The following is a 21,542-nucleotide window of genomic DNA, read 5'->3' on the forward strand; positions in this document are numbered from 1 at the left end:
AGGTATGAATTCCCGCAAAGATTTCCAGCTATAGACCAATATCTTTTTACTCAAATCCAGAAACATTTTGACCCTCTGTGTAGATCAAAGTGTTGATGCTTTAAAACCTATATTTGCAAAATTAGGCAAATTGACTTTCATATCTACTTTTACTTCTAATTACCAGGACGGCAATGACAATCAGCAATTATTGTTTCTCTCAGATTAGTCATAGTTTTTAAGTTAAACTTTTAGGTAATTTGACTCAAGTTAAGTTAACCTATTGCTATTGTGCCTTGTCCGTCTGCCTGCACCATCTACTTCTGTCAGTAGACTTTTCTTTTAAACACTACTCCTGCTTGATACCTGGACTGATTTCAACCAAATTTTGACTAAAACATCATTGGGAGTTGGCAGCCATTTCTAAATTCAGAAAGTTGATTCAACCCCTAAAAAGCAAACTATTGGCTGTGGATTATCTGTAAACAAACAGTTCTTATGGCTAATAAAATATGTGCAAGGGCAAACATATAAGCATCATGATGTGAAAAAAAGGTAAATGGTCCCATAATGCAGGTATCAGTTTATAACCTCTTACAGGAAAACACTGCGCACTGGGTGAAATTAGTGGGATTTTTTTCTTCCATCTATTGGTCTACACTTCACAGAAATAAGTCGTCAAAAGGGATTGTTTTAAAACCAATGTTTTTCAATGATAAATGTGTATGATTGGACTTCTGTAGCCTGGAAGGTTTGTTATTGTAGAAAAATAAATTACCTTGACCCATATTTAAGGTCCCAGGGGTCAAACTTGTTTAAGTGCTCAAATAATTTTTCTCTATAACAAAAGATCATAGAATCGTGATATTTCACTGGAAGGTTCCTGGGATGAAGCCTTACAAAATCTGAAAAAGAGAAATGATTTTGACCCATGTTTTGCTGAAACTTTCGATAAACATTTCCCAATTAACCAAGACTTTGAATGCAAATGACGTGAAATATAATGCTTTTGAGAAAAGCTTTGAATACCAGGTGAATGATGCCGACCCATTGGACCTCTTGTTTCAGTAATTTATAAGTAAAAAAGTAATATTTCAGTTGACTTTCATGGGTCAATTCACTATGCCATCATTCAGCTTTGGTTGTATTATCTACTGATGATCATGATATACAAAGTAAACACTGTCAAAGAGATGCTTGACAGGGAGAAAAACATGGTTGAAGAAGAGAGCACTTCTGTCTTCGAACTGCACATATTTAAGTTAAATTCACCATATTATTGTTTCTACATAAACCACCTCTGTGACATAGTTTCCTAGGCTTGTATAAACATCTCTTCTATGAAAATTCAGAACTCTGGGGCACTTACAGTATAATGTTCCTTATAAAAAGAAATGACATGCAATGAATGTGATTTTTGTGGAGATAACAGCTGAGATATGGAGAGTTTAAAACATGAAATTTCTTGCCCTACCATCAGAAAATATTGATAAAAGGATGCAAGTACCAAAAACTACAATAACAAATTCAACCAACTCACCAGAAATTGTGTCGTTTGAAAAGTTTCATTTCCAAGAACTCATTAGATTTGTTATCCATTTTCTGATGTGCTGATGATTTTTGCAGTCAGGAGTCACTCATATTTTGACATTTTCCTTAATTACATACAGTGAAATTTGAGTATAAAGCCAGATTTGCAGGTGCTTTTTACTACTTGATCAAGGGATAATGTTATTGTGTTTTGAAATATGCATCAGTATATCATGATTATACCATCACAAGTTAGTTTACTTGCCACACTTGGATTTCAGGCAAAATACCTAGAATTGTTCTTTGAATATGTTTTTACCTTAAATATCTATTTACTAGGGTTTTGACTGGTAGATTCTCAACATTGTTTTAAACAGATAACACAATGAGGCTAAGTCGGGTGTTCAGAGTACTGCAGCAGCACTGTATACCTTACAGAATGTGTATGGTGTCAGTTTGCGGTACTTTTGAAGCTGGCTGGATACATAAACATGGGACATTGATGGCCACAAAACACATGATCTCCTGCCAACACCTAACATTGCGGGGAATTCAGTCATCATGTGTACATAATACAAAGGTAATATTTCAAACTATTGTTGATGTTGAGATTCAGCAATAAATTATACTAACACTTAATGATGGTTTTAATTCTATGCCAGAACTGATATACCAATCTGATGACTACATCAGGGTTTATACAGACTGTTTGTATAAAGAAGGTTTACATATACAGATGGTTTATGTATACCGTGAGTTTATGTTTACGTATACTGTGGGTTTATGTATACAGTGGGTTTATGTTTAGGTATACTGTAGGTTTATGTATACAGTGGGTTTATGTTTATGTATACTGTAGGTTTATGTATACAGTGGGTTTATGTTTATGTATACAGTAGGTTTATGTTTACGTATACTGTAGGTTTATGTATACAGTGGGTTTATGTTTATGTATACAGTGGGTTTATGTTTAGGTATACTGTGGGTTTATGTATACAGTGGGTTTATGTTTAGGTATACTGTAGGTTTATGTATACAGTGGGTTTATGTTTAGGTATACTGTGGGTTTATGTATACAGTGGGTTTATGTTTAGGTATACTGTGGGTTTATGTATACAGTGGGTTTATGTTTACGTATACTGTGGGTTTATGTTTAGGTATACTGTGGGTTTATGTTTATGTATACAGTGGGTTTATGTTTACGTATACTGTGGGTTTATGTATACAGTGGGTTTATGTTTAGGTATACTGTGGGTTTATGTATACAGTGGGTTTATGTTTAGGTATACTGTGGGTTTATGTATACAGTGGGTTTATGTATACAGTGGGTTTTTATATACAGTGGGTTTATATATATACAGTGGGTTTTTATATACAGTGGGTTTATATATATACAGTGGGTTTTTATATACAGTGGGTTTATATATATACAGTGGGTTTTTATATACAGTGGGTTTATATATATACAGTGGGTTTTTATATACAGTGGGTTTATATATATACAGTGGGTTTATATATTTACAGTGGGTACATGTATACTATGGGTTTATGTTTACAGATGATTTTATTTATATATATATATATAATACAGAGGTTTATATATACATATGTTTAGGTATATATATATATATATATATATATATATAATGTAAGGGTGTGTGTGGAGTTTGTCCGCTATATCACTGTTTATATATATATATATATATATATATATATACAGAGGTTTATATATACATGTATATATATATATATATAATACAGAGGTTTATATATATATATATATATATAATACAGAGGTTTATATATACATATATATATATATATATATAATACAGAGGTTTATATATACAGAGTGTTTATATATGCAGAGGATATATATACAAGAAAAATTTAACACTGGATTTCTTTTTTTGCCAATTTTTTGAAAGTTTTGAAAAATGTATGAATTCAGTTGAAGTTTATTTAAATGGTGTGCAATGGCACTAAGGTCAGTAGAAAAGTTGGGCCAAGTAAAGTGTCTGAATGTTTTGCTGATGGAAAAAGTCACTTGTCAATTTAGCAGAGTGTGCACGAGCATTATCCTACAATTTCAACAATATGGTGTGCCAAAAAAATGGTACAGCAGTTGACAGAATCTTGTTAATGTAGCACCGGGCTGTCAGATTACTATTTATGGTAACCAGCAGGGTTTTGATTTAAAAGAAGTTCCTCTCAATACCATGACACTTTCACCACCCTATTGATCTCACTCATTGTTACAGTAATTGGGCATACGTTCACCATTGTGTCATCAAACTCTACCATGTCATTGTTACCTGCTGTCTTCCTTGACATGGTCTATCAGATTCCGTCTGAAAATAGAAGATGTCAAACCATTTCTCCATACAATTTCATGACAGGAAAGCCCACTAGCTAGCATACTCATCACCTCATGTCTTAGGTTATCAGAAAGCCTTGGCATTTTTTGGTTTGCAAATGCTTGTTGTTCTAGCAATTTTCAGTATTGGAAATGCCTTTTGTCCTTATAAGAGACTAAGTGTGAAATCTATAGGTTGTTTGCACACTGAAAAGCTTGTATCTAGTCAAGTGTAACACTATTTATTTTGAAAACATAAAATATTGCTTTTCCATTGGTCCGGATTGGTATATATAAACAATGTAATTACAGAGAGTTGATGTATACAGTATGTTTATTTTATAATTATTATTTAAATCCAAGTTTATCTGAACTATTTGGTACTGTGCTTTTGATTATAGTTTATTGTTGTGGTTAAATCAATTATTATGCTGTTATTTTGTATTTACATGTATATATTTAATTTGTTTTGTTTTCTTGTTTTTGTTCTTGGTGGTAAAAACAATCAGAGAAGAGGACCAAATGTGAAAAGAGCTCCAGTTGTATATGGAAGTAAAAAGTTTGTGCCAGATTCAATATTTGTAAAGGTGCCAATGGGAGTTTCAGTTGAAAAATTTGCATCACTGCTGAACATAGATGAAGGTATATTTGTTGACAATATAAGTATATGTGTTTGGGGGATTTAGCAAATTTCTTTTTCCCTGACACTAGTCTATATCAAAAACAATGTTATACACTTTTTAAACAATGTTTGTACCTTTGATCAATGACAGTTAGCCAAATGAGTACATGTTCTACTTTTATAAATGGAAATTCAAATGGCACAGTTGTAAATAAATATTGGCCTGCTGGGTCTGGCAGCAGGAAAGATTGACTCAGCTGTTGGAGTAGCATGAATGATTGACTCAGCTGTTGGAGTAGCATGAAAGATTGGCTCAGCTGTTGGAGTAGCATGAAGGATTGGTTCAGCTGTTGGAGTAGCATGAAAGATTGGCTCAGCCAGTGGGGCAGTAAGAAAACCAAAGATTTGCCTGGTGGATGGGACAGCAGGAAAGATATTCCTGGTGGTTAGGGTGGCAGGAATGATAGGCCAAGGCCCAATGAGTTGGCCAGCAGGAAAATATGCCCTTCACATTGGTCAGCAGGAAAGACATGCTCAGTAGCTGGACAGCAAGAAAGATATGTCTAGTGGGTTGGGTAGCATGAAAGATTGGCTCAGCTAGTGGGGCAGCAAGAAAGATATCCCCAGATGTTTGGGCAACAGATAGGATAAACCTATTAGTTTAGACAGGAGGAAAGATATGCATAGCAGTAGGGTAAGAAAGATATGCCTAGTGGATGGGGTAGCATGGAAGATTGGCCCAACCAGTGTGACAGCAAGAAAGATATGCCCAATGAATGGGGTAGAATGAAAGATTGGCTCAGCTAGTGGGGCATCAAGAAAGACTTGTCTGATGGATGGGGCAGCAGGAAAGATATTTCTGGTGGTTGGGGTGGCAGGAATGATAGGCCCAGGCCCAATGGGTTGGCCAGCAGGAAGATATGTGCAGCAGCAGATTGGCCAGCAGGAAATGTTGACTTGGAAGATGGGGCAGCAGGAATGATTGGTTGGGCAGGTGGGGCAGAAGGAAAGATATGTCCAATGGATGGGGCAGTAGGAAAAATATACCTTGTGGGTGAGGTAGGTGAGGTAGATTGCAGAGTTTCAAGCTAAGACTGTTTTCCACGGATATACAATAAATACTGCCAAGTAAATATAAGTATCTAAATATTTCTTTGTTTCTTTTTTCAGGTACAATACAACAATACTATAAGAAAGCTGTTGGTGGTCATGATTACGAAAAATTCAAATCAAGTATGTATATGTTAGAGTGAATGAATGTAGTATACAATTACTACTAATTGACAACCATTTAAAACAGGAAAATTGCTAGGAGGAATGGAGATGTTTTTACAAGTTTAAGGGAACATTGTTACAAGGAAGGGAGATTATTATAAAAAATCAGGGGAAATATTGTTACAAGAAATGGAGATGTTCCCACATGTTTAGAGGAATATTTGTACTGTACATTTAGATGTTCCCATAAGTTTAGAAGAATATTGTTACAGTATAATTGGATGTCCCTACAAGTTAAATAAAAGTAAACTAAGGAAGACAAAATAGGCCTTGGTGGATTGGATAATTTTCTCCTGGAGATTGTATTCTCAAGGGTTGATATCCCTTCATCCACCTGTATTTATAATTCTATTAAGAATTCATTTTCCTGATAAAAACTTGAATACACTATCATCAGAGCATGAAATTTATTTTTCATTATATGTCTACACTAAAGAATTCTGTCCTTGGGAAGAATTCTACTGTGAAATAAAATGTTTTTGTGTACTTGACATTTTCTAGAGAAATATTGCCCTAACTTAGGATTCCTGTTATCTGTTATACAGAATTTGAAAACGAACCATCAGCTGGAGTAATGAAATCAATTGGTAAATTTGTCGGAGTGAAAGTGAATGTAGTAGAGAAAGCGCCAGCTAAGCAGATTACATACATTGAAGAGGAGCAGACCGAAAACAAAGATATATTACCATCGTATGTAAGCAATGTACATATTGTAGTATGTCCTGATCACACACTGACTAGTTCAGTAGGAATGTTAGTAGTCATGTTTGTCTGCTGCTTAGTAGACAGACTTACTCTGTAGGAAAGTTTTTAGTCATGTTTGTGTGTTTACTTACTTGATGACTAACTTTGATTGAATGTTTTAGTCATGTTTGTCTGTTTACTTACAAGTCAGACTTACTCTGTAGGAATGTTAGTAGTCCTGTTTGTGTGTGTCTACAGTATGTGTTTAAAGTATTGTTTAAACTTGCTGTGTTTCAGTCCACCCCCAGATCCTAGTGTATTAGTTGCACGATCTCCTGTTGTCACCATCATGGGCCACGTAGACCATGGTAAAACGTCGCTGCTAGATTCTCTCAGGAAATCCAATGTGGTGGAAAATGAATTTGGTGGCATAACTCAGCATATTGGAGCATTTTCTGGTTTGTTTCCAATGCTTGTTCTTATTCTCTTAAGCTCATTATTCTTATTTCTCAACACATTTTTAAGATTAAGCAAATGATCACCCTCCATATTATATGATATTACTATTGAATCTATTGTTTTGAAATATATCCTTCACGGGTCAATAGGTTTGATACTAGTACATTCATCAGATAATGATTAATCAGCAAGATTTTGACAATATTTCTACTACACACAGGGATTGATGTATTTGTGTGTGTGATATTATCTAAATAATGAACCACCTGTGTGGTAGAATTGACATTTTAATTTCTGTTTTTTTGCTTTTAGTCAACCTGCCATCAGGAGAATCTATAACATTCCTGGACACTCCTGGACATGCTGCTTTTGCAGCCATGCGTGAACGAGGAGCAAATGTCACAGACATTGTCGTACTGGTGGTAGCAGCAGATGATGGTGTGATGGAACAGACCAAGCAGTCCATTATATTTGCCAAAAATGCTGGAGGTATAACTCTATTCAGCTAAAACATCACTTACTGTGTTTTAAAAGAATATCATAACGAGAAAGGCACCATCAGAAACCTCATACCTGAACGAATAATTTACTTACAACACTTTGTGCTAGATGAACAAAAAATTATCTCATAGAGAATTGTTCTTTTTACAATGTGTTTCCTTTTCTCATTTTCAGTTCCAATTATTGTAGCCATTAACAAGATAGATAAACCTGAAGCTGACATTGTAAGTATCTGCAATATACTATACAGCTGACATTACACAAATATTGATATCGACCAAATTCAGTTATTTGGAACAATAGAAATTTCACCCTTGTTCTTGAATTCACAAGAAATTTATTTTTCTCTTCATAAAATGGATCAATCAGATGCTGACAGTTGCACCTTCCAATCATTCTTCTCGAAATTTCAGTGAATTTTATTTTTGCTGACATTGTACCTGTACTGTAGTATACAGATGACATTGTACCTATACTGTAGTATACAGTTGACATTGTACCAGTACTGTAGTATACAGCTGACATTGTACCAGTACTGTAGTATACAGCTGACATTGTACCTATACTGTAGTATACAGCTGACATTGTACCTATACTGTAGTATACAGATGACATTGTACCTATACTGTAGTATACAGCTGACATTGTACCAGTACTGTAGTATACAGCTGACATTGTACCTATACTGTAGTATACAGCTGACATTGTACCTATACTGTAGTATACAGCTGACATTGTACCTGTACTGTAGTATACAGCTGACATTGTACCAGTACTGTAGTATACAGCTGACATTGTACCTGTACTGAAGTATACAGCTGACATTGTACCAGTACTGTAGTATACAGCTGACATTGTACCAGTACTGTAGTATACAGCTGACATTGTACCAGTACTGTAGTATACAGATGACATTGTACCAGTACTGTAGTATACAAATGACATTGTACCAGTACTGTAGTATACAAATGACATTGTACCTATACTGTAGTATACAGCTGACATTGTACCTGTACTGTAGTATACAGCTGACATTGTACCAGTACTGTAGTATACAGCTGACATTGTACCTATACTGAAGTATACAGCTGACATTATACCAGTACTGTAGTATACAGCTGACATTGTACCAGTACTGTAGTATACAGCTGACATTGTACCAGTACTGTAGTATACAGATGACATTGTACCAGTACTGTAGTATACAAATAACATTGTACCTATACTGTAGTATACAGCTGACATTGTACCTGTACCGTAGTATACAGCTGACATTGTAGCAGTACTGTAGTATACAGCTGATATTGTACCTGTACTGTAGTATACAGATGACATTGTACCTATACTGTAATATACAGCTGACATTGTACCTTTACTGTAGTATACAGCTGACATTGTACCTGTACTGTAGTATACAGCTGACAATGTACCTGTACTGTAGTATACAGCTGACATTGTAGCTGACATTGTACCACTACTGTAGTATACAGCTGACATTGTACCAGTACTGTAGTATACAGCTGACATTGTACCTGTACTGTAGTATACAGCTGACATTGTACCTGTACTGTAGACAGCTGACATTGTACCAGTACTGTAGTATACAGCTGACATTGTACCTGTACTGTAGTATACAGATGACATTGTACCTGTACTGTAGTATACAGATGACATTGTACCAGTACTGTAGTATACAGCTGACATTGTACCTGTTCTGTAGTATACAGATGACATTGTACCTGTACTGTAGTATACAGATGACATTGTACCTGTACTGTAGTATACAGCTGACATTGTACCTGTACTGTAGTATACAGCTGACATTGTACCTATACTGTAGTATACAGCTGACATTGTACCAGTACTGTAGTATACAGCTGACATTGTATCTTAACTGTTGAAATAAGAAAATTGAACCTTACAGGAAAATACCAAACAAATGCTGTTACAACATGGAATCACTGTTGAAGACTACGGAGGAGATACACAAGCAGTTCCAGTGTCTGCTCTTAAGGTAATATTTCAAATACTTTTCTAAGGTACAACCGAGAACACAGGTGCAGAGGCCCTTTCACTCTGTTAAATATATCAACATACAGTGTTTTTAGCTCATCTGGCCCAAATTGCTATTTGTCATGAATAATTGGGGAGATTTTACAAAGGTTGGTCAGAAGCATCATTTGGGAAGAGTAACTAACTTTGTGTATACCTGAGCCTCAACCCCCTGGGGCAGAAGTGGCAGGGCCCTGTATAGCATAGATAGAGCAAATTCTATGAAATCCTACTCCTTCTGTAGGAATGATATGATTTTGCACCAATTCTCAACCTCCAGGGGCAGGACCTGTCAGTAAAAATAGAACATTTTTTTAATCCTTTTTTCATAAGGAATGGCAGAATTTTGTCTCAATTTGGTCTGAAGCATGAATTGGCTGAACCCCTAGGGAGAGAGTGTGAGGACCCAATGAGAAAATAGATATGTTTTGTGTTTTCTGCTTGGATATTTAGAATTTAAAATTTATTCATTTGAGATTTGTATTGTCTGTGACCCTCCATCAGTTTAGCTGTGTATTGTCTGTTGATCACCCTTTTTTTCAACTTTTCTTTAAGTGAATGATACTTGCCAGAGATGATTTGTACTTGCAAATGGAAATCATTATGACTCAACAAATCATCAACAATAAAAAGTGTTTGTGAAAAATACTGCATATTAAGTATACAATATAATATTCAACTCACATCGATGAAAATGATGAGGTTTATAGCTGTTTTTTATTTATAGCAATGTTAATTTATACAGGTCTGTTTTGGTGGAGATATAAATGAAGCCTTTTCTTCAAGGTAAATATACCATTGCTTTTCTATTGCAGGGTACAAACCTTGAAAAACTTCAGCAGGCAATACTCACAGAAGCAGAAATCATGGATCTTAAAGCTAGCCCAGCAGGGAAGGTCAGAGGTCGTGTCATAGAGGCCAGTACTGATGTTGGTAGAGGGTAAGATTTCAGAAATTATATGTTGGAGAATGAAAAATCAAAGACTTTAATAATATTGAAGGTTACATTGACCTTGAATAGTGGAATTGTTCCTGACCTGTACTTGGTGGGACTGTTCCTGACCCGTACTTGGTGGGACAGTTCCTGACCCGTACTTGGTGGGATTGTTCCTGACCCGTACTTGGTGGTGACCTGTACTTGGTGGGACTGTTCCTGACCCGTACTTGGTGGAACTGTTCCTGACCTGTACTTCGTGGGACTGTTACTGACCTGTACTTCGTGGGACTGATACATTCCAGACCTGTACAGGCTGTTCATAAATGGTTACATTCTTAGTATTACAATATGTACCCTAAATCACATGGGATGTATTCTTTCAGTGTTGGGCAGATTGTTCTGTTTCATCTTGATTTGTTAATTTGCTATTTATAGAATGACAGCAGCATGTTTAAACATTCTAGGAGGTTGGTTACTGCCATAATACAGAGTGGCACACTGAGGAAAGGAGACCTGCTGATAGCTGGGACAACCTGGGCCAAGGTCAGTCTCATTACTCTAAGGAATTCATTTCTTATGGAATTTCACTGAATATTACAAATAGTCAGTTTTTATTATGTTATTAGACCCTGAGGACTAGATCACCTATTGCTGTTATGGTTTGTCTGTTTGTGTGCTGTCAGTGAACTTTTCTTTGCAATTCTACTTCTACTGAACCTTTAGCAGATTCCAACCAAAATTGCTGTGAAACTTGTTTGGGAGATTGCAATCATTTCTTAGATAAATTAAAATAAATTTGTTCAACCACTTGGGGGTAGGGTCCAAAAAGGACAACTATTTCTTCAATTAATTATGTGCGTCCCTTTTAAACTTCATAGCTTTCTTTCAGAATTTCTGTTATGTTTATACACAGCATTCTTTGTAAATGCAGCTCTTCCTAATGTTTATGTTACATGACAAGGAAACTATGGAAAAACAATCATTATGAAGTGAAGATTGGCATGTCGTGATTTCTTTGTATTATATAGAGGTTTAGAAAATCACCTTGCCTTCCATAAAAGTTTTTACAAAGAAACTTTTCATTCATTTTATGAAAAACTACCACATTACTTTCGTGCACCTTCTTTTGAAAAGTCCTTAGCATAAAAACCAAACTTAGCACAGATGATGATTTTAAACTGCGGATGTGCATAACATATCATGGAGACATTGCATCTAATATTCTTATAATTATGCATCATTTTCCAAACTTGCGATACCTGTACTTTCAGAATGCTTGTTAATTCTGATATAATCTGTGACACTAGGTTCGACAAATGTTTGATGAAAACAGAAAACCTTTAAAGGAAGCTCCGCCAGCAACACCTGTTGAGATCACTGGCTGGAAGGAGTTACCATCTGCAGGATGTGAAATACTTCAGGGTTCATCAGAGGTAAGGAATTCATGCTGGTTCATAAGTATAGAAAATTAAGTCATTAAGATATAGGATAAGTTGCCTCAGACCTTGCTTGATTTACTGACTAATGTAACTTTCTACAATAACAAAGTCAACAACTTTTTATTTCTTCAGGGTTAACAACAGCTTCTGAGTAGGTTTTCATCAATTTATTCTGTAGTTTTTTACTGTTTCACCAGTTAATCAGCTTCTTCAGGACAAAATGCAATTTTTTTTACCCCTAGGTACATAAAATGCAAGTATACAATTCAATTAATAGCTGATACAATGTTCCATTTTCCTATCTTGATTTTTGCGTTTCTGGATAGCAACTTCTGCATCCCCAACCTATGGTGTTGCAGTTGATTCCATAATCAAGAGCTTTTTCTAACATCACAGTTTTCCTGCAAGATGAATCATATTAAGAACAAACTCTTAACACCAGGTTTTAGGAGATGCAGGTTGATTAGAATTATTACAGTCGTCATAGTGATCTCATTTAGAAATATTTTATTACATAGTGTGATATGAAGGTCGATGCATTTGATGCTCATTAGTTTGCCTGTTGGTTCTGTTGTTGTATACCTTGTTCTTATTTGAGAAGGTGACATTACTTAATTGGATTGAGTTTACATGGCAGGTATTATCGATGAAGCAGAAGACACTTTGTCTTGCAGAACACCTGGTCTTATTCTCTGTGTACACTTGTCAGGAGTTTAAATGTAAATCTTTCTTTTGTTAATATTTTACGCTAGTTTTATCAAATTTTAGCTAAGTCTATGTTCACATGTCGGTATTTTCTTGGTGTTGTGACATGAGAAGCCTGCTAGGAAGCTGTTGTGATTGTATACCCTGATTTCACCACACTATGACCCAATCACCCTGCATACCATTGAGTATCCAGCTGAAGAGTAAAGGACATTCGGATTCACTCAAGTACAGATTGACTTTGGCTTTATTCCTTGTATTTAACTTTTTATCTATGTAAATCAACTGTGTTTTATCTAATTGGGCAAGCAAAGTGAGCTGTTGTCACATAGCCATTTTGTGACATGTATTGTCTATCTGTTGTCCTTCCACTGCCAAATTTGTCTCATTTGTAATGTAAAGTCATGAAAGCAAGACTACAGTTCCAGTAGTGACAGCCTCAGTTTTTAACCAAACTTGATGTATAGTTTTATCACATAAATTTTACATCCAGTAAGTATGCCGAGAAGCTGGACATAAAAGTTTCTAAAAAGTTGAAGTGCTTTTCAAAACAAACCAGGATTAGAGTCATATGGTAGTATAAATATATATTTCATGAATTTAATTTTTTTGTGTATACTATTGACAAAAACTACAGATTTTGAGAAATGCCTATAAAGTCTTCATTAGTTTATTAAGTTATATTGAAACATTTACTGTAAAGCATCAGAATAGTTTCCCTCTCAGTCCATAGGAAGAGTGATGTTTTGGTGTAAAAATGTCTTATTTGTGTGAATTTCAAGAGCTGAAGAATTTTTGAAATTTTCATTTTATGTTTTACTAACAGCATTTGCTGATCTATCTCCATCCTGCTCTCATGTTTCGTCTGTCACTGTGTGTACACTTTCCATTCAAATGACTTTTCAATAACCAAAAGGCGAAGGGTTCTGATATAAGGCCTATAGCCACCTTGGGTGAACGGCTATCAATGTTATTCAAATGAATGACCTTGACCCACTTTCAATGTAACAGGGCTCAAAAGTGTTAAACAATTTCTTCTTATCAGCCATAAGGCCCAGAGTGCTGATATAAGCTATCAAATCCTGTTAATTTGACATATCAGATGTTTCCAGGATTGTTATTAGCTCACCGGGTCTGATGGACCAATGAGCTTATGCCATAGAGCAAGCATCCTTCCATATACTGATATGTCCCTCCATCTGTCCAATTTTTGCTATAAATCGCAACTTGTTGTTAATGACTCAGTGGATTTTGAACAAATTTTGTCAGAAGCATAAGAAGAGGAGTAAATTTTGTACAAACAATTGGTCACAGCTCCCTGGGCTGGAGGGGCAGGACCCAATCAGGGAAATAAAACAATTGCTTAAAAATCCTATTCTTCCTGTAGGAATAATTGGATTTTGCCCAAATTTGGTCTGAAATATTAATTGGTGAATGGGAATCAATTTTGTATAAACGGTGGGTCTTGGGCCCACCATGAGTGTCAGGGGTGGGGCCCTATAGGGGAAAAAGAGCAAATTCTTTTAAATTTGTATATCTGTGTAGGAACACTAGGATTATGTCCCAATTTATGGTCTGATTCATCCTTGGATGAAGATAATTAATTTCATATAAATGGTGCTTCTCAACTCCTAGAGATGGGAGGGGCAGGGCCTAATAAGGACAACACAGCAAATTCTTCAAAAATTCTTTGAATGACTGGGTTCTGGTCAAATTGGTCAAGAGCAACCTCACGTGAAGGGGGGATTCAGTTTTAGGTCACCTGAGACAAAGACTCATCATGCTGACCTATAAAGAGTGATCATCTTTCTCAAGCATCATGCGTCCGTAAACAATTTAACATTTTAGACTTCTCAAGAACCCCTGAACTAATTTCAGTAAAATATTGCGGAAACCTTCCCTGGCCTAAGTTGAACCAAAAGATTGAACTATATGGTCCCCACCCCACACAGGCTTGAGGGGTGGGGCTTGTAGTGTCAAATTAACTCAAATTAATGAAATCTTCTGAACATTCAGATATGATAGTTTGAAATGCTTCTCATTGATGTACTTTACCAAAATTATGAATTTCATGGCCTCGGGGTGTCACATTTCTCCGTAGGGTTTACTGGCTTACTACAATCAATGTCACAATTTCTTTATTCATGACAATTGAAACTACTTACTTATCTGCTAAACATTATATTCAATATTGCTTATCTCAGGTTACCATCAAGGTTGCTAGGCTTCTTGTTATAAATACTGAGTCTCACCTAGCTTGGAAGGAAGGGCAAATAGATGAAATGAGCAAATTATCTAAAACTGTTCTTATTCAGTAGGATTGATTGAATCTTGTCCAAATTTGGATTTGGGTCTGAATCATCCTTTGGTGAAGTGAACTGAATTTTGAATAATTGATGCATCTTACACCTTCATTGGTGGGGAGGAGGTGGTCTAAAAGAGGGAGTTGTTTTAATGCTTTTTCTATTAGTTTATATGTTGCAATCCTTTAATATCATTTTTATCATATGAAGGTGTCTCTTCTTTCTTTAAGTCCCCTCATGTTCCATATATATGTGTCTCATCAAAGCCTTTGTCACCACATGTTCCATATGTAGGTGTCTCATCTCAATCTTTGTCACCACATGTTTCATATGTAGGTGTCTCATCTCAATTTTTGTCACCACATGTTTCATATGGAGGTGTCTCATCTCAATCTTTGTCACCACATGTTTCATATGTAGGTGTCTCATCTCAATCTTTGTCACTACATGTTTCATATGTAGGTGTCTCATCTCAATCTTTGTCACTACATGTTTCATATGTAGGTGTCTCATCTCAATCTTTGTCACTACATGTTTCATATGTAGGTGTCTCATCTCAATCTTTGTCACCACATGTTTCATATGGAGGTGTCTCATCTCAATCTTTGTCACTACATGTTTCATATGTTTCATATGTAGGTGTCTCATCTCAATCTTTGTCACTACATGTTTCATATGTAGGTGTCTCATCTCAATCTTTGTCACCACATGTTTCATATGTAGGTGTCTCATCTTTTTTGAAGTCACTACATGTTTCATATGTAGGTGTCTCATCTCAATCTTTGTCACCACATGTTTCATATGTAGGTGTCTCATCTCAATCTTTGTCACCACATGTTTCATATGTAGGTTTCTCATCATTATCCTTGCCACCACATGTTCCATGTGTACATTGAGTGAGTGAAATTTACAGAGCCAAAAGACTCACCATTTTAGTGTAGATTTCTCTTACGTTGATTTCCACATTTTTACAGTATCCTACCGATTGCATACAGCTAAGGGCAGATACTGTTAAAATAGTATATTTTATCTTCACAGTCACAGATCAAAGATGCAATTTCTTGGAGGAAAGATAACCAGTTTAAAGAAAAGGAAGACAAAATATTTGAAGAAATTGAAGAAAAACAACAAAAGCTGAGAGAAATTTATCTTGAAAGGAGGAACTCAATCCGTTTAAAAGGATATAGGAGACGATCGATGCAAAAAAAGAAAGAATCTGAAGCAGCAGATACTAGTCCACAATTAGCTGTCGTTATAAAAGGTAGACATTTAACTCATTGATATTGTTATAACACACCTGTTAATACTTGTAATTAGTAAAAAATATAAATGATGATATGAAACTGTTATTTACACACTATTGGATTTGTGAAATAACTTGATTGCTTTTTGACGTGCATTTATGACAATTGTTTTATTGTTACATAATTACAAATGTATATATCAGTATATATTTTACTATGGAAATGTGTTTATGTCCAGTATTGGTTAGAGTCAGTTAAAGTAAATATCATCACCATCATCTGCAGGTATTAAGGGAACGTGTTTGAGGAATGAGTTTTTTGACTGATCAACATTAACTTAATTAATTTCCAGGTGATGTTGACTGATTGTTGTCAGCATTAATTTACATAATTTCCAGGTGATGTTGACTGATTGTTGTCAGCATTAATTTACATAATTTCCAGGTGATGTTGACTGTTGTCAGCATTAATTTACATAATTTCCAGGTGATGTTGACTGATTGTTGTCAGCATTAATTTACATAATTTCCAGGTGATGTTGACTGATTGTTGTCAGCATTAATTTACATAATTTCCAGGTGATGTTGACAAATCAATGTCAATGTTAATTTGTTTAATTTTCAGGTGATGTTGATGGTTCTGTGGAAGCAATTTTAAACTGTCTCAGCACATACAACTCGTCACAGTGCCGACTGGATATTCTTCGCTATGACGTTGGGGAGGTGAACATGAATGACATAGAAACAGCTGAAGTATTTGATGGTCTGTAAATTTAAACGTGATGACTGAAACAACTTCATTATAATTATTTGTCATTAAACCCTTATTTAATGGTTGGTAAAAACATATATTTTAGTTAGTAAATTTATACTCCATGACCAAAACAATGTCTTGTAGTGTTCATAAAGTGCCAATTTAATTGTAAATGAATTTACGATTGAACGGTTTTAAAATTTGTACTGAATGACCAAACCAATCTGATTTAGAGGTCATTAAATGCTAGTGTAGTTAAGTGATTGGTGATTTCATATTTAATGGTTAATAAATTTGTTCTCAAAGACCAAAACAGCTGTATTTGGTGGTCATTAAACTTGAATTAATTGGTAAATTCACATTTAATGGTTCTTCAATTTGGGCTTCATGACCAAAACAGTCTCATTTAGCAGTCACTAAACGCTTATTAAATGGTCTGTATAATCATAAATAATGGTTAGTGAATTGTATTAGATGGTCTGTTAATTTGTATCTGATATTAGAAATGTGTTTGTTTTACAATCATTTAGTTATCTTTAATGGTCATTAAAGTGATAAGTAATTATCAGTCACTGGTCCCAAATAATGTAGTGTGTATGATTATACATCTAGTAACCATAATTATTTTATAATTTTTACATCATGATCCAATTACCTTTTATCCATGTTCATTTATCAATCCTGAAATATTCTTGATATTCTTTCTCCTTCCTTTTCTGACATTCCTTATTGTTCGTACAGAAGAACACGATGACCCATAGATGGGTATCTTTTCCACTGTTGGCAATTAGTATGTATAATATTATACCTAATATGATAAGGAACTGGTAAAGTGAAGATAGTAAGGCACAGAAACACAAGGTCAAGGGCAAAGTGACACAAGGTCAAGGGCCAGATGTTTGGATTCAGTATTATATGGCTAAACGTCTTAGTTAATTGTTTACATAAGGAATTTAACTGGGGTATTATGACACAGGCACAAGATTTCAGTTAATTGTTCACATAAGAAATTTCTTGTTTTTTCAGGTGAAATTTATGCATTTAATGTGAAAGTTCCCAATGATATCAGCAAAATGGCAGAAAGAAAAGAAATCTTAATAAGAGAACACAACGTAATATACAAAATGATTGATGACATTAAAGAAACCATGACTTCTAGGATTCCAAAAGAGGAAGTGGAAGATATCATAGGTAAGACTGCAAATATTCAAAGACACCATTATTTTTAGTGTCTACATGGTGTAGACAAGGCTATAGGTGTAGTTAGGAATAGACACAAGCATCTCTAGTGTCTACAGGGCGTAAACAAGGTTATCATTATAGTGAGGAATATAGACACAAACTTTTCTAGTGTCTAGAGGAAGTGGACAAGTTTATAGGTATACCGAGGAATCTAGACACAAATATCTCTAGGTTTTACAGGGAATGAATTAGGTCATAGTGAGATACATAGAAACAGGATATAGAGTGCACCACATGCCAATGTTCCAGGCAAAGTATCATGAGCAAAATAAGATATGGTCAATGTATAAGAGAGTTTGGATCTTTCAGGTGAAGCCCAAGTTCTACAATCTTTCCCTTTCCATGATGGCAAGAAGCAGCTCTCAATAGCCGGTTGTAAGTGTGTCAAGGGAAATCTGCTGTTGTCCTCTCCATTCAAGGTCATACGGGATGATGAGACAATTTACAGAGGTAACAATACCATTGTTGTATTGTCCATAACAAGTGGTTCTGGAGAGATTTTATAGTTGTTTCATCACATACACTACAGGTATCTGATATATCATACAGGTATCTGAGATATTGGATAGGTATCTGAGGTATTGTACAGGTATCTGAGATATCATACAGATATCTGAGATATTGTACAGGTATCTGAAATATTGTACAAGTATGTGAGATATTGTACAGGTATCTGAGTTATTGTACATGTATCTGAGATATGGTACAGGTATCTGAGATATTGTACAGGTATCTGAGATATTGAACAGGTATCTGAGATATCATACAGGTATCTGAGATATTGTACAGGTATCTGAGATATCATACAGGTATCTGAGATATCACACAGGTATATGAGATATTGTACAGATATCTGAGATATGGTACAGGTATCTGAGATATTGATCAGGTATCTGAGATATTGTACAGGTATCTGAGATATGGTACATGTATCTGAGATATTGTACAGGTATCTGAAATATCATACAGGTATCTGAGATATGAAACAGTTATCTGAGATATACAGGTATCTGAGATATTGTACAGGTATCTGAGGTATCATACAGGTATCTGAGATATCATACAGGTATCTGAGATATCATACATGTATCTGAGATATTGTACAGGTATCTGAGATATTGAACAGGTATCTGAGATATTGTACAGGTATATGAGATATTGTACAGGTATCTGAGATATGGTACAGGTATCTGAGATATTGATCAGGTATCTGAGATATTATACAGGTATCTGAGATACCATACAGGTATCTGAGATATGGTACAGGTATCTGAGATATTGTACAGGTATCCGAGATATTGTACAGGTATCTGAAATATCATACAGGTATCTGAGATATGAAACAGTTATCTGAGATATACAGGTATCTGAGATATTGTACTGGTATCTGAGGTATCATACAGGTATCTGAGATATGAAACAGTTATCTGAGATATACAGGTATCTGAGATATTGTACTGGTATCTGAGGTATCATACAGGTATCTGAGATATCATACAGATATTGTACAGGTATCTGAGATATTGAACAGGTATCTGAGATATTGTACAGGTATCTGAGATATTGAACAGGTATCTGAGATATTGTACAGGTATATGAGATATCGTACAGTTATCTGAGATATCGTACAGGTATCTGAGATATTGATCAGGTATCTGAGATATTGTACAGGTATCTGAGATATTGAACAGGTATCTGAGCTATTGTACAGGTATTTGATAATAGTTTGTCCCTTACTCCTGTAAACAGGCAGGTTCATGTCTTCTTCCTAGGTTCCCTTTGGTTAATGGTAGCGCCTATATTATATTTCATATCTTCCCCTTTGTCAATGGTAGTGCCTACATTATATTTCATATCTTCCCCTTTGTCAATGGTAGTGCCTACATTATATTTCATATCTCCCCCTTTGTCAATGGTAGTGCCTACATTATATTTCATATCCCCCCCCCTTTGTCAATGGTAGTGCCTACATTATATTTCATATCTCCACTTGGTCAGAATTTGCTTGAAAGGTCTTATTATGATGGGTTGATATACATATTGAAATTAGTGCTTGAATTACAAACATTTATACAAAAAGATGAACTCGTGTGACATAGAAAATAATAAATATTTTTGTTTATTTCAGGGAGTGTAGTTTCTCTAAAACATTTCAAAAAGGATGTTAATGAAATAAAAAAAGACATGGAATGTGGACTTAGAGTAAGTGATGAAGACTTTGTGTTTCAACCTGGAGATTATATTGTGTGTTATGAGTCAAAGATGGTACACACAAAATTAGACTGGAATCCAGGATTTTGATGATAATAACTTTTAGTCAAATTGTTCGAAAGTGTGAATGAAAATAAAATGTTGTGAGAAAGTAAAATGCATCAATTTTATTTGTTAACCATTAAAAAAAAAAGAGAAAGAAACAGGATATCAACAATAGACAGAGATATTCAACCTTAGTTAACCCTTTACTCCTTGTGGATACATTAATACATCACTGGGCCTGGGTGGAATGATACATTAATACATCACTGGGTGTGGGTGGAATGATACATTAATACATCACTGGGCCTGGGTGGAATGATACATTAATGCATCACTGGGCCTGGGTGGAATGATACATTAATACATCACTGGGCGTGGGTGGAATGATACATTAATACATCACTGGGCCTGGGTGGAATGATACATTAATACATCACTGGACCTGGGTGGAATGATACATTAATGCATTACTGGGCCTGGGTGGAATGATACATTAATACATCACTGGGCCTGGGTGGAATGATACATTAATACATCACTGGGCCTCGGTGGAATGATACATTAATACATCACTGGGCCTCGGTGGAATGATATATTAGTACATCACTGGGCATGGGCCAAATGATACATTAAATACATCACTGGACACAGTCATACACAACCTTGGTTAACTCAGTCATAACCAACCTCAGTTATAACAGTCATACACAACCTTGGTTAAAACACTGTCATACAAAACCTTGGTTAACACAGTCATACACAACCTCAGTTAACATTGTCATACACAACCTCAGTTAACACAGTCATACACAACCTCGGTTAACTCAGTCATACACAACCTTGGTTAAAACACTGTCATACAAAACCTTGGTTAACACAGTCATACACAACCTCAGTTAACATTGTCATACACAACCACAGTTAACACAGTCATACACAACCTTAGTTAAAAGTCATACACGACCTTGGTTAACACACTCATACACAACCTTGCTTAACACAGTCATACACAACCTCAGTTAACTCAGTCATACACAACCTCATTTAACACTGTCATACACAACCTCAGTTAACAGAGTCATGCACTAGCTCAGTTAGCAGTCATACACAACCTTAGTTAACATAGTCATACACAACCTTGGTGAACACAGTCATATACTAGCTCAATTAATAGTCATACACAACCTTAGTTTCACATAGTCATA

The 21,542-nt window shown here is 35.3% G+C and overlaps 1 protein-coding gene across 2 annotated transcripts; it reads left to right on the forward strand.

Moving 5' to 3' along the window:
• Positions 1 to 1,841: 1,841 nt before the first annotated feature.
• On the forward strand, positions 1,842 to 20,435 carry LOC132558957 (translation initiation factor IF-2, mitochondrial-like). Of its 2 annotated transcripts, XM_060223581.1 has the most exons (16): positions 1,842 to 2,089; positions 4,375 to 4,507; positions 5,658 to 5,720; positions 6,308 to 6,452; positions 6,744 to 6,904; positions 7,218 to 7,394; positions 7,581 to 7,630; positions 9,331 to 9,420; positions 10,274 to 10,398; positions 10,860 to 10,938; positions 11,703 to 11,828; positions 15,881 to 16,103; positions 16,711 to 16,848; positions 17,866 to 18,030; positions 18,391 to 18,531; positions 20,210 to 20,435. In XM_060223581.1, the coding sequence occupies exons 1-16, from the start codon at positions 1,895 to 1,897 to the stop codon at positions 20,380 to 20,382; spliced, it is 2,184 nt and encodes a 727-aa protein (XP_060079564.1). In that variant the 5' UTR covers positions 1,842 to 1,894; the 3' UTR covers positions 20,383 to 20,435. The 2 variants fall into 2 exon arrangements, with proteins under 2 accessions (XP_060079564.1, XP_060079565.1); XM_060223582.1 differs by lacking the exons at positions 1,842 to 2,089; positions 4,375 to 4,507; positions 5,658 to 5,720 and having other exon boundaries at positions 6,383 to 6,456.
• The last annotated feature ends 1,107 nt before the right edge of the window (positions 20,436 to 21,542 follow it).

Source organism: Ylistrum balloti, unplaced genomic scaffold, assembly GCF_031769215.1.
Source record: "Ylistrum balloti isolate Yb309-2 unplaced genomic scaffold, AGI_CSIRO_Ybal_v1 Utg370840, whole genome shotgun sequence".
NCBI classification, from domain to species: Eukaryota; Metazoa; Mollusca; class Bivalvia; order Pectinida; family Pectinidae; genus Ylistrum; species Ylistrum balloti.